This window comes from Psittacula echo, assembly GCF_963264785.1.
Source record: "Psittacula echo genome assembly, chromosome: 5".
NCBI classification, from domain to species: domain Eukaryota; kingdom Metazoa; phylum Chordata; class Aves; order Psittaciformes; family Psittacidae; genus Psittacula; species Psittacula echo.
Genome location: NC_137739.1, coordinates 34090745 through 34105175, shown reverse-complemented (window position 1 = coordinate 34105175; position 14431 = coordinate 34090745). Strand labels below are relative to the sequence as shown.

At 42.0% G+C, this 14431-nt stretch overlaps 1 protein-coding gene across 2 annotated transcripts; it reads right to left on the bottom strand.

Annotated features, from left to right (window-relative positions):
- Window positions 1-7130: 7130 nt before the first annotated feature.
- On the bottom strand, window positions 7131-13458 carry LOC308221160 (small acidic protein). Of its 2 annotated transcripts, XM_080618122.1 has the most exons (6): window positions 13325-13458; window positions 13000-13080; window positions 11742-11802; window positions 9866-9975; window positions 8979-9010; window positions 7131-8659 (listed from the first exon to the last, which is right to left on the bottom strand). In XM_080618122.1, the coding sequence occupies exons 1-6, from the start codon at window positions 13382-13384 to the stop codon at window positions 8476-8478; spliced, it is 528 nt and encodes a 175-aa protein (XP_080474248.1). In that variant the 5' UTR covers window positions 13385-13458; the 3' UTR covers window positions 7131-8475. The 2 variants fall into 2 exon arrangements, with proteins under 2 accessions (XP_080474248.1, XP_080474249.1); XM_080618123.1 differs by lacking the exon at window positions 8979-9010.
- Between the last annotated feature and the right edge of the window lie 973 nt (window positions 13459-14431).

Below are 14431 nucleotides of genomic sequence, written 5' to 3'. Positions count from 1 at the left end.
CAGTGCCTCACCACCCTAACAGTAAAGAATTTCTTCCTTGCATCCAATCTAAACTTCCCCTGTTTAAGTTTTAACCCGTTACCCCTTGTCCGATCACTGCAGTCCCTAAGGAAACATCCTTGTAGGCCCCTTTCAGATACTGGAAGCCTGCTATGAGATCTCCACGCAGCCTTCTCTTCTCCAGGCTGAACAGCCCCAACTTTCTCAGCCTGTCTCCATACGGGAGGTGCTCCAGTCCCCTGATCATCCTCGTGGCCCTCCTCTGGACTTGTTCCAACAGTTCCATAGTTATGCCATTAACATTGTTAAGAAAACCAGTCTTTCTAAAGATTTTGGTCTGTCTATAGGTAATACCATATTTGGGGAAAAATTATGAAGATAATTTTTCTTCCAAAACTTTTTATTAAACGTGTGAAATGCTGTTCTCCAGTCCATTTCACACATCCATCTTTTTTGCAGGGATGGGTGTATTTTTTAAATAATGAAGGTTAATTTTCCTATACTTACAGCATTTGGTTTGTGTCAGTTTGCTTTTTCAGTTCTGTTTCTTTTAATCAAAAGGTTCTTTTGTAGGTGTTAAACACTACTCTCTAATATTTGTCTACTTGCAGATCAGTATCATTTTGGCCAGAAAGTGGCTTTTTATTTTTTTCCACATCTGCCTATTAAGCAGTGTGTTTGGGACTGATTATAATTAAACAGAAACTCGTTAGAAAGCAGTATCAGTTCTTTTGAAGGCACTGTTTTCTAATTGGTGTTTTGTAATGTTATACCAAGCAAGAATGATGCAGACTGACTTCTCTTCCCGTATACATCTGGTTTCAATTTCTTCAACTACAGTTACTATGATTTTACTGCTGAGCTCAATTTATAAACCTACAGCCTGATACTCGTAAGTAGCCCTGCTTTCACGTTTTCGGGCTTGCCCAACACCCAGACCTCCCCTACCCTATTTCTCACTACTGTTACTTAGAGTTCATATGTTTTGCTGGGCTGCTAGGAAATCCTGGTGGGCTCTAGCATTGGTGCTTGTCTTTGTGCAAAGCCAGCCATATCCTGGGCTGCATCTAAAGGAGCGTGACCAGCAGGTCAAAGGAGGTGATCCTGCCCCTCTACTCTGCTCTCATGAGACCTCACTTGGAGTCTTGTGTGCAGTTCTGGTGTCCTCAACATAAAAAGGACATGGAACTGTTGGAACAAATCCAGAGGAGGGCCATGAGGATGATCAGGGGACTGGAGCACCTCCCGTATGAAGATAGGCTGAAAAAGTTGGGGCTGTTCAGCCTGGAGAAGGCTGCATGGAGACCTCATAACAGCCTTCCAGTATCTGAAGGGGGCCTACAAGGATGCTGGGGATGGACTATTCATCAGGACTGTAGTGACAGGACAAGGGGTAATGAGTTCAAACTTAAACAGGGGAATTTTAGATTGGATATAAGGAAGAAATTCTTTACTGTGAGGGTAGTGAGGCACTGGAATGGGTTGCCCAGGGAGGTTGTGAATGCTCCGTCCTTGGCGGTGTTCAAGGCCAGGTTGGATGAGGCCTTGGGTGACATGGTTTAGTTTGAGGTGTCCCTGCCCATGGCAGGGGGGTTGGAACTTGATGATCTTGAGGTCCTTTCCAATCCTAACTATTCTATGATTCTGTGATTCTAAGCAGCAGTAGTTGGCATCCAGACTGGTTTGGTAAAAAAAACCCAAACAAACAACTAGATAAAAAGGTTTTTGAGGAAACAACTATGTTAATAGACTCTATTCTGGGAAGTTCCTTATGTGTGGAAGTAAAAGCTACTGAAAGATACCAACTGAAGTTGTGTGCTGCTATTTCAAAAGACTGTTAAAGGTCCAGTGAGGTGGTCTCAGGTACCCCTTGGTCTCTGAAGAGAGACCTGGGCTGGTATTTGAGAAAGCAGAGCCCTCCCAGTGTGGTCTGGTATTGTTTACACCCTTGTTTTCCCACCTGCATCATCTACTCCTCTGATCTCCAGATCTTCAAATGTATGTGTATGTGTTTTAGATTGGTGTCTGTTCCCCTCTGTAAAACCACGAATTTCCCAAGTATTTTAGCAATTAACTCCCTGGTGTTATATGAAGGAAAGACCAGATTTACTTAGTGTCGAAACTTGGAAGATACAGAAGGCATGGTCTGATGTTACCCCTCTGATTTCTGGCTGTCTTTGGGTATTTTAAAGGTTTTGATTGTGCCGCATGCATGTCTGTGTGTCTGTGTATTGCATAGTTATAAAAAGAACAAAGCCATGCACAAGAAAAACATGAAAAAAATGCTATATTTTTTACACCTAATAAACATTCCCATTGGTTATTTGGCTGTATTCAAAAGGCTAAGACTTTTATTGCTCTACGAGCAAAAGCAACCTTTCTTCATAGTGGAGCAGTACAAAGAAAGAGCACAAAAAATACACACATCACAGTGCCTGAAATTCTGTTTGAACAAGTATATTGATTGGGTCTGACCCCTTTACATTTTTTTTCCATTATTTGAAAAGGTGCATCTAACTGTAGCTGAATTGAACCAACTGAGATGAACTTTCCATGAAAACTTCTGGAGATACTTCTTTAGTTCAAAGCTTTGGAATTTTAAAGAGCATTTTTAATACAAGTCTGTTGAGGTATTCTGTGCAACAACCATACTTTGAATGTTAAACTACAGGTAAACCTAAGAGAGAGGTAAAATTATAAAGCCTGCCACAAAATTACTGAGAAATGGCAGAATAACTTCAAGTGCTAATTATAAAAGTGAATAAAACCAGAAAGTATTGCATATGTGCACATTTGTGCAGTGTTTACTTGTTACTTACCTGTCAGTGCTCCCAGTTGCCTTACAGAGAGTGTAAAACAGCCTCCAAGGAAAACACCCGAGAAACTGAACAGCATTTTTGGAGCAGTTATTGATGAAATAACTGCTATAAGATGTAACCTTGAAGGACAATGATGTTTTCTTGTTGCCCACGAGAAGAAGCCTTTACAAGAAGCTATGGTATAAGAAAGCACAAAAGGAAGAAAGAGATTAAGAAAACAAAGGTGAGGAGTGAGTTTGTAGGAAATAATGGCAGAGAGGTATCTGCAAACAAGACTGAGTAAAAGGCTGAGGGTGAGAGCGGAGAACAGCCCAGTGGTTAGAAGATAAAGACAGTAAAAATGTTGAAGGAGCTGGAATACTTGGACTTGGACAAAAGCAAGATGTTTTAACAAAGGGACTTGAGCTAAATTGTGGAGGGGGAGGTAAGAAGAAGGAATAGCAAGTGTGAATAAAAGTCTGTTATCCTAGTACAAAAAGTACCTTATGAATGGGAATCACAAGAGAGTAGAGTGTTAATGGTGGCAGTGGGTGAAGGAGAAAATCACTGATGACTTCAATGTAGTATTTTGGTAATGGAGCGGTCATCTTTTCTGTTGCCAGCTTCTAGGCTCTGTTCTTTTAAGCCAAATTACAGTTAAAAATGGCTAGCATGTGTGGAACTCTCTTTTCCCTGTAGAAACACCTTGCACCAGTGCCAGGGGTGTTCTCTTCGCACAGAGCCTGGCCCAAGTGAGGGCTTCTGTTGGTGCAGTTGTGATGTGATAGTGCAAGACAGTGTTGTGGGGCCTGCTGCAGCCTCTGGCCACAGTTCTGTTATATTGTCAAGGGGTTTGGGCTAGCTTGATTTTTATCTCTAGAGCCAGAATTGAGAAAAGCTTTACCATTGTTTTCTGGTTCATCTCTTGAGACATGGGAGATTTTTGGAGGTTTTTTGAAACCTTGGCTGATGGCTTATGCAAGATGTAACCCTAATGAAACAGCTGGTGACATTTAGTCACAGTGAGTTACACCACTCTAGGAGAAACAGCTGACACTAGAGAAGTCACTGCTAATTCTGTTTGTCTCTTGTTACTGTATGGATTGTTGGCTTTTCTGACTACTTAGTTCACACCGAACAGTTCTTCTATGTCTCTGCTCTGCTTCTTCTGTATTGTGCCTTTGAACATCATCTTCTGCCAGTATGGAACAGGATTTTGTCTTCTGCTCAGCTCAGTTGCAGGGTGTTTGTGTATGTGTTGGGGCGTGAACACTTATGCACACACATTGAGCCCATTTTCTTTTCCTTTGGTGCTGAAGGACAGAACACACAAAAGCTGAGGGACCACAGGTGAAATGAGTACCAGAACTGGCAGCTCTGTTCGTTTCCCAAGTCCTAACCTGGCTGGGAGTCTCAGGGAAAAGAGAGCAACATCTTGTGAGTGTAGCTGTGTCCCCTGGCTTTCTCAAGGCCCAATGTGTGCCTGAGGATGCTTCACTTACCTTCACTGAACCTGGTTTAGAAGTTACTTGGCAAATTATTTTATCTGCAGATTTTATTCAATATCTGGGTAGTGGCTGCATTGGTTGACTACTGAATAAATTTAATCTTTAGTTTGTGTGCGTGTTTGTGTGTGATCAGTATGGATTTGTTATGTTAAGTCTTTTTGACAAGAAAAAAAAAAAGAGTTTTGGAAAGAGATCTTCTGCTACTGCATCCTTACAAACACATGACAATTACTAGATTTTAGAGGGTGTCACGGAAAGAAGGAGGCTTGGCCCCAACCAGTTAAAGATGAAAAGCTTCACCTGCATTTGCTTTAAAGCTTTAGCAATAAATACAAGGCTGAAAAGGAACCAAGTTATCAAACCTTTCTGCAGTCATTAATGCAGCTTGATATACTTACGATGAAAATTTACTTAGTACACCACTTATGGTAATGGTTTGAGATAATTTCTCTGCAGGTCAGGGTGGGCAGCTGTGAAAAAGTTCAAAACAAGGAAGTTGTTTGTGTTGGGTTTTGTTGGTTTTGTTTTTTTTTTTCAATATGAGCCCCTGGATTGCTGGATTGCAAATACAAAAGCCTCTTCTAATGTGTGTTACTTTCCATTCTTCTCTTTTTCTTCTCAACTAGATCTTCCTGAGCTATGGACACCATAATTGGCACTGGATTTGGATAGGTAATAGCACAAACTTTGTGTGACCTAATTCTGCATCTGCACATCAAAATCAAATCAAATTAGATTAAATCAATAAGAAGTACTTTGTTTCTTTCATGCTGTGTGAAAACTAAGGAAACTTTTCTCTACCTATTGAGATGCTGAACACCTGTGTACCACTCAGATATTTTTCTCACGACAAGTGCAGTTGAGGTGGCAGTCTTAAAAGCAGACAAACTCAACTTCTGCTTTGTCCCTTCAGTGAGGGTACCTCAGGACATGCTCTTAATCCCCTGACAGCTTCCAAGAGGCTGATGCAAATAATTGTGCCAGGCTTTGATTATGAGTTATTGCACTGCCACTTATTCTCTTTGTCTCCTGCAGTTTACAGAGGCAGCTTCAGTGCATAATTTAATCCTTGTACTGGGGACTGTAGCAAATCCACAGAGATTTCTACCAACCATCCTCTCTGGCATCAGAACATGTGCATGTCTCCTTTGATGTGAATTCCCCAACCAGAGCCTTAGAAGGACCTATAGCTTTGAAGCTGGCCTATAAATTGTACTTTCAGGAATCAAGTTGTCAGCCTCCTCTTCAGGAAGAAAGGGAGAGTAAACTGTAAAGCAGTTGCATAAAGCCACAGGGCAACTTATAGATCTGGTTTTCTTGGCCTTGAAGAATTCCTGTACGATGTTGAGAATCCCTTTTTGCCTGGCTTAGCATCCTTTTTTGTGTCTGCAGGACCCTGTGGTCAGTGGGCTGTGATGGTGCTTGACTTGAGGGGTTCCCTATGCCAGGGCAAATGGAAGTGGGACAGGTGTGCTGGGGCTTGTGACCTGTTCAAGTGGTTTCTGTTTTCCAAAGACAAGCACTGATAATGTGCCTGCACTGGCCTTTGTATATGTAAATTGCATTGTTTACAAACACTAACTTTCATCAGATGTTTCCTATGACTGCAGGAGAATAGGCAGACTTCTGCCTTTCTATTGAGATGGAAATAAGCTGGTCTTTGAGTTGAGGAATTTCAGTGGCCGAATCTAAATTGAAAAGACAAATACAGTTGCCCTCTTCAGGATTTGATGTCTGCTTATGTGTGTTCTGCTATCATCTCTGGGAGCTCTTTCTATACCAGCCTGAAAAAGGAAGAACTGTCTAGAATCAACCAATGACACTAACCTTGGTTTTTTTCCTGTGTTCTCTTTCTCTGATACGTACAAGAGCTGACACCATTCTGCTACTGTCCCTGCCACTGCTGCTAATACCATTATACCAAACATTGCTAAAACTGACCATGAATGAAAACATTTACTACACTGTCTGCACTGAACTAATCAGCCTTTCTCTATATACAGAGAAGCTTCTTAGCCAGGCTCCTTCACAGCTAAATTGGCAAGTTATTAGTATGTTTACAAATATTACACAAAAACACAGACTTGTGTCTGCTTCTCCTGGGTCTTTCCAGGTTGGTTCCACCATGGAGAAAAGCCCTAAGGGGATGTTTTACTGTGCCCTTGCAGGCCAATGGAAAAGCAGCGGGGTCCTCAGCCCGGCAGTCTGCAGCAATAGATTCCATTGCCTCTTGAAAGCGAGTTACTGCACGCATGCTGGTGGGGAAGGTCGGAGATCCACATGGATGCTGAACAGCTGCAGAAGGAAAGGTTGTGAGAGCTCAGGGACAGAAGGCAGAGGTGTTAGTGTATACGCAGCATTTTGCAGCTCATGCCTTAATTTGGTAATGGCCCTTAAGGCAATAAAAGGCAGCAGCTGTACCTAGAAGAACTTAACAGTGAAATGCTGGTTTTAGTAAGTGTAGCTTAAGTTAAGTGTCTAAATAGAAATAAAGTTATATCAGTCTATTAGGAAACTTAATCATTTATCTTTTGGGGAGGGTGTCTCTCTTCCTAGAAAGAGCAGCTTTCATAAGTGATGGTGAGGTTTCTTTCTTCAAAATTAAAAAGGAACTTTAGTTTCTCTCTATGTATTACAAGCTGGCAGTATTGAGAAAACAAAAAGAAACTCATACAAATCGACTGCAAATCACTGTTAGTGACTGCTGTAACATTGATCTTAAAACCAAATTACTTTTTCAAGTTTTACTTCAAAGAATTACTTTGAAAAACTTTGTTTTAAATGCAAATATAGTAAACCAATCAAAATCTACACTCAGTTTTTATTTACAATCATATTACTTTTATTTTTTCCATATTCCAAGTTCTCCCCCAGTAAATTATGCTGCTGCCGTGTTTACATTCAATAAACCTATACACTGATAGTACATGCTGCTGCTTTCACATAAGCAAACTGGCCTGCACATGTTGTCTGCATGTCATAAACTGTATACAGACATGGAAGATTCTGCACAAGCATCCAGAGTGTTTCCTGAAACACTGCTGTGGCAGGGGTACAGATCAGCTGTTCTGCTCTCCCAGTACAGAGGCAGTTGATGTGTCTGATGTACTAAGAGGAAACTAAGTCTAAAAAGTTACATTATTTTATTAATTACTTGAATGCAGTAAACTACAAATTTGTGGAGGAATGGGTGTGCTTAATTTTTGCTGGAAGGAGTTACTGGAACTCCTGACACTGTTATCAACTTTACTTGAGAGGTACAACGTTTTTGTAGTAACTGACTCAGACCTCCAAGTGATGCAGGAATAAAAGGAAGAAGGGCTTTAGTACTTCATTCTGTATTCTCTATTTTTAAAAAAGCTACATTTTTTGCATCTCTTTTTCATTATCAAAGTATATTTTCTCTTTCAAAGTAAATTGGTTTCTTCATGACAAGTTATTGTTCATAATAGCTCAGTGCTACAACCAGGAGACAGTAATTCAAAACTCACTCTTTTCTACTTAAAGGTATAATGAACTACAGCTTATCCTCCTCCTTATAAAGCCAAAGAAGTAATTAGAACAATCTGTTGTATTACGCATTTCAACAAAACCTTCTCCTGTGCAACTTCTGTAAGACCTCAGGTGGATGCAGTGATTAACACTGTCACAAAATTGAGTGACCTCTCCTCTAAACCCTGTAAACACTAGCATCTATAGACAAAATCACTGCTTAAAGCTTTAGTACATCACAGAATGGCGCTGATACCAGTATTTTACAACTAATGCAACAGCAAGTAATTCACATGTAATCTTAACAGTTAAAAATTCAAGACTAGGGTACTAACTAAAGAAACCACTAACATGAAGTTTCCTTATCTGGTATGGAATAAGGGGAGGGAAAGTTTCGATAACATTGCAGAGATTTGGCAGGAACAAAAAGTTTATTACTCCATCCAGTATTTTATATGCTTTACAAAAACCAGTAATATCACTGTGCCTGTAAAAATGTTATCCATGGCAACAGAAAGCAAATACTACTTTGTCATCTAATGGGGTCTTTTTAAAATCATAATACAAACGTTTGTGCTGTAGCAGTCCTCCACTTTGCACTGTAACAATAAGGCTTACTGTACTTGGAATACAAAGCTGTTACATCTGCAGTTATGAACCACTGGCTTTAACAAACATCATTTTATAGTTGCTTTTTGCTTCTTTTTTGCTTTCTGGAACCTCAGCCTCAACATGTTTTTCAGCAGATTGCAGCTCTTCTGCAGACTCCTCTTGTTCAGACTCAGAGCCACTTTCGGAGTCCTCTGAACTCTCTTCAGAGGAGTGTCCAACTGCCTCTTCTTGTTCTTCACTTTCCTGAAACTGGAAGTTCAGATTATGAGACAGATAAACCATTATTTCCTGGCAACTCCACTGCAGCTTTTAATATTTCACAGTGAGAATGTTTTGCTTAATGGCTCCTTTCATTTTAGTACTAGAATGGGCTCTATTGCTAAACCCAAGTCCTTAACATACAAATTAGTATACAGAAAGCAACTCCACTAAAGTGGTTAACCATATACCAACCATGACACTCATGGCTTCACCAGCCACATTCTTATTTAGTTACGGCAGAAATCCTAAAAGCACCATTAAGTGAGTTTGAAAAGTTTCAGGTCACTTCAGTTTAGTAAATACTTACTTTGGTATATGCAGTACATGACACCTGAACATCTGTCATGGAGAAAACATAATGAAACGAACAGCTACACCACCAAAAATTCACATTTGTGACTGATTATTGAAATTAAGTTTTGTGCACTGCAGCATGAGGAATGCTGAAGTAACCCAATGATCCTGCTATCAATAACAATCCCCAAAATGACATTTTGTTCATGGTCCTGACAAGCAAAGCCTCCATAGCTGTAATATTAAGAATTCCTAGCATTGCACAGGTGGTTTTACTCGCTCTGGAAAAATCAGCTATATTTTTATGCAGTAATTGGTGTTAACAGGTAGCAAAAAAATAATTATTGCATCTTTCAATCGACAGATGAAGACATGTTCCAAATAACCTGATTCTCTTGGGTTTTGTCATGTTTCCTGCTCACCTATGGAATTCTCTGCAAGTACAAGACCAGCTCACTGAAGGACTCTGTACAGCACATTACCCTTGTCTGACACCTCTATAGCCAGTTCCGTTTCAGGCCCAAAGAGGTATGTGCCGCACCACAAGAAACAGCTATGATTAATTAGCTCTCAGCAACAATGCAGATGGTTATCCTGTCTTCTTATGTATTACATGGCAAGACCCTGATTTAGTATCTTTGTCACCTTCTGTCCTCATCAGTCTTGACTACTATGGAGCATTACACATGTCATATCACTTTTCAGAACAATAAGAAACATTAATAATTTTCAGGCCACCACAACATACACAATTAGGGGTAAAGGGCCTGCAGTAAGTTTCTCTTTTAACTCAAACTGCAGCAGTTTGCCAGCAGTTGTAGTGATGGATTCTTAAACCATGTATCATCTTGTCTTAGTGGACTGAAAGGCAAATCGTTATGGAAATAAACACCTTACTACCTCACTGAAACCAAGTCCACAATGGCGGCGGTTTCGTCCAGACATCGTGCTGTCCATGCTTTGTTGGTACTGAGACTCCAATTCTTCATTCATTTTCTTGTCTTCTTCCCCTGCATTGTCCAGTGTACTTTGGTTATGGTTCATTCAAATTAACAAAGACACCAAATTACAAGAAGTCACATTTTCAAAGTTTTATCGATATATTTGTGAAAAAAGTTTAAATTTAGCCATCTTAAAACTACTGGACTACTACTGCATACAAACCATCATATTTATAAGCAATCACATGACTCTGCAAGCAAAACTGCTTTGATACAAAGATGGGTTTGTAAGTTTCTAAGAGCTGATGCATTCAGACAGATGTGCTATGCATGGCTTTATGTTCTACTAAACCAGGTAAATGTAACCAATATGGCTTCTCTGTACTTCCTGACAATGCTACAACATGTCACAGCAAGGAAAAAGTTTCTGACCTTCATGCGATTCTATGATTAAACCATGAATAATATATAACAACAGAAGTTGGGACAATACTACCACTCTCGTATATAGAGATGTATCTGAAACTATTTTATGATCCTGAATTACAAAGGGTGGTTACTACATCTCTGTATTTTTCCCATCTTTAGAAATTAGCAGAAAAACTGGTTTTTATGAGCTACTTCTACATGCCCTTTTTACTTACTTGTTTGAGGATGCAACTAAAGAATCATTTTTACTGGGGAAAATATGGTCTGAAACAGTTAAGAAACCTCTTTTCTTTTAAAAGGTAGGAATCCCTAATTCTCCCTCAAGAGGCCTGTAATAGTCTAATTTTCAATTTTTATCTCTGTAAAATTAAAAAAAATAAAGCTTGTATTGCAAATTAGTATTTTCTCATTTGGAAATTAGAGCTATGCATTATTATAAAAGGACAATAACTGTATGATGGACAAGGAAGTGTTAAGAAAATAGCTACTCTGATTTTTTGTGAAAAAACATCATCTTAACTTTTTGCTAATGACAAAGCAGTAGTGATTTCTTACGGATACTTAGGGCAAACATCATCGCCTTTCTAGGAAATTCAGGTATAAGGAAGTGATTCTCAGTCATTCTGCAAGCAAACAGCAGAACCCGGAACAAATCCCCAGGCTTCTTTTGGTGTTTTGGCCCATAGATAATTTTTCAACTGAAAAATTACTATTGGAATGTATCAGGGAAAGGAGCTTTCTGAAACTCTGGCAGCTGGTATTCTACACAGCTTTATCAAAGCTTCTCTCACAACAGCCAAGCTCAGCCTGGTTTCAATGTATTTTGACTTACTACCTAAACAAGCATGATAAGAAGTTACCATGGTCATATGTTACATGACATCAAATTACTGCTGACAGCCAAGATGACCCTGCAGATTTTTTCAGCTTCTACCTCACTGCTTTAAGGCAGAGATCTTTCTATTCAATAGGTAGTCAGGTAGGAGCAGAAATTAAGCATGCTCTTTTCCATGCCCAACAATTTAAGAGGTGTCGATATCTATTCCTGACAACAAGAAGTATAATACTGCTAGGTACCAATAGCAATAAAGCTTTACTTTCTTATTTTGACAGCAAAGTAAAACTGAGGACCTATAGGCTGATTTCCAGGGCACTTGTACATAAGTTAAACTGACCACCAAATACTTTGCTGAACCTGGATTTCAGAAGACAAGAAAGCAGTTACAGAAATGTCAGCAACCTAACAAGAAATCAGAACTTCTACAAATCCATAGCCTGAACTGTCTTGAACTCCAGCCACAAAATCTGAAGTCTCTCCCTGGAGTATCTATGAAGCTCAAAGTACTGATATGCTCCTAAATAAGGGTTAGATTTCCAACTTTGTATCAGTTGTTGGATAAACTGACCTGTCCTGAAGTGAGAGGTTGATCTGTGGTCTCCGATAACAAGGCGGCCAGTATGTTCTTTCTAAAAGAAAAGGCAGTTTGTTTTGGAGCTTTAGGGTGCACTGACAGCTCTGCCAACGTTCTGGAAATCTTGAACAGAAAAGGTCTGCTGCCAAACCTTGACAACCAACTATAGAACTGTAAGTTACACTAGCTAACAACTGCTGCCTCTTGATGAACTTGTTTCACCTTCAAATTTTCTGAAAAAGTAACCCCAATGACTAACTACTTCTTACTCTTCCCACACCCCAAAGCTGGTATTTTTCTATTTCTACAACTATTTCATTCTGTTTCTTGCCATTGATATGAAAACTACACTACACAATGCTGGACACGTGTCAGTTTCGATTCTGACCTTTCTTTCTCTGGCACTATGCAATACTTCAGTCAGTGCAGCTCACAATGATCCCACTTTTAGACTGGTCACAATATCAAGCAAGACCTTCACAGTGCTCACTAATTAATTGGCTCAGCAGTTGTTCATTAGTGAATGTGTTCCTATAGGCAAGAACTGGCATTACATAGCAAGCAGCATTAAGTATCCAAGCAGATATTGTTAAGATTAGTGGCAGTGGGATGCTTTAATAGGGCATTATATTCCTGTCCCCTAGGAAGTATAACTTTCACCTCTTTAATACAGTAAAATATTTTAACTTACAAAAATATTCTAAGTAAAATATTTTAACTTACAAAAATACACTATTCAGGCATAATAAGCTAGCACAAGTGAAATTATATTTCTTGTAGGTATGTACAATTACAATACTAAATATTTTTTAGATGGAAAAAGCACAATTATATTTTTTTTTCCTCAAATGAATGAGAATTTTACAGACCTAGTGTACAGGTTTGTTGATTTACAACAAGAATTTTCAAAAGTGTTAACAAATAATTTTATTAGCAGGTCTGAAAGGATGAAGGTGTGTGAGGAAGCTGCACAGCAGACACTAGACTATTTAAGACCTATGTTTTGCGCTAAAACGCTGCCGACATAAGACAGCTGCGGCTGTGAAACCCAAATCCTCCTTAAAGGAGAATCCCAAAGCAGAATTGCCTTTGAGTGTTCTCTTTTTCTTCTGAGAGCACTGCGGACTGCAGCAAGCCTCCTAGGGAGGTTTCGCTGCATTGCAAATATAAAACCCCACAGAGCCGCTGAGGGGGGAGACCTCCTCCTACTCGAGCTCCCGTGTGCTCGCGGGGGGCAGCGGAGCGTCCTCACCTTCCCAGCACCCATGAGCCGCAGGAACTTCTGCTTCCGCTCCTCGTTGCCAAGGTCCGCCGCCTCCCAGCTCCTGGAGCCCTGAAGAAGCACACGCTAACTGCACCGCCCACCCGCCCGCCTGCCCTCTCCACCACGGTGGGCCTGGCGGCCGCGGTCAATCCCACAACCTCCAGCTCTCCCATGACGCCTCCGACGCCGCTGTTTCCCGGACGGTTTTTAACGCGAGGCCACGGCCTTCCCTGCGTCCCGCGCCGTACCGGCACTCCGCCACAGTTTCCCTCCCAGCCTCCTCCTCCGCCCCCCTCCCGCCGCCCCTATTTACATCAGGGGAAGCTGCTCGCTTGCGGCCGTGGTGGCCCTGGGACTCCCTGGCCGAGCTCATCGCTGCGGCTGGCTGACCAGGCCGCCCTACCGCCTTCCTGCCGCAGCCGCTCCCTCAGTCAGCGGCGGGTCACAGCGCCGGGTCGGCCGCGGGGTGCGCCGGGAATGGTAGTTCTCACCAGGCTCCTGGCGTCACAGCGAAGGCAGAGGGGGACTACCTGTCCCACAGGCCTCCGCGGTGGTGGGGGCCGTTTCTGCCTCCGCTCTGTAGAGAGCCGCTGGCTGGGCAGCGGCGCGAGGGTGGCTGGAGAAGGGAAAGGAGAGTCGTTGCTGCGTCGGTGGCTGTGGGGTTGTAGTCTGTCACCGAGATTTCGGCTCGGTGTGGCGTCAGGCGCGGCGCAGCTGCCCCTCAGGCGTGAAATGCTGCTGGGGGAATGAGGGGAGTAAAAAGGGCTGTCGCCCCAGGGGTTGTGCTTCTGCCGTCCTGTGAGCGCGGCCGGGAGGCTGCTGGCTTGAAGCCTGAGGTAATCCCTGCTATGGGACAGCGAGCTCTGGCCGTCTTAGAGGCAGCGGCTGGTCCCGCCTGGGTGTGCTGCTGCCGACGTTTCAGGTTGGGTTACAGTCGCCTTGGAGGCAGAGGTAGTACCCCACGCCCCCTACGCGCTCGCTTCTCAGGTAACGGTTGTGTCCGCGAGAACACCGCGAGCTTCCTGACGCTTTCCACACCTCAAGGCGCCTCTCCCAGTGCCCTTCTTGTAACCGTCTGTGTCCCGTCAGCTCTAGCCTCACCAGAAATCTTACCACCCCACCCGAGTAATGGGCTCCCTTCCGGCCGACTGGCACTGCTACCTCGTGTGGAGAGCGGCAGCTGATGACCTGTGTGGAATCCTGTGTCTGGAGCCCCAAATGTTTCCACTTAACCCTTCAGTTGCTCTGGTCTTTCGCTATCACTGTCATTCCTGGAGTCCGAACTCCACGTATGCCGTGTACACAGCAGAAATTCGCTTACTGACCCCAAGTTAGTATTTTCTCACATACCTCTGCTTCAGAATTAGCTTAATTTGAGCGGTTTGCCATTGAACGTTAATATTCTGGAGTTTTTGCCTCT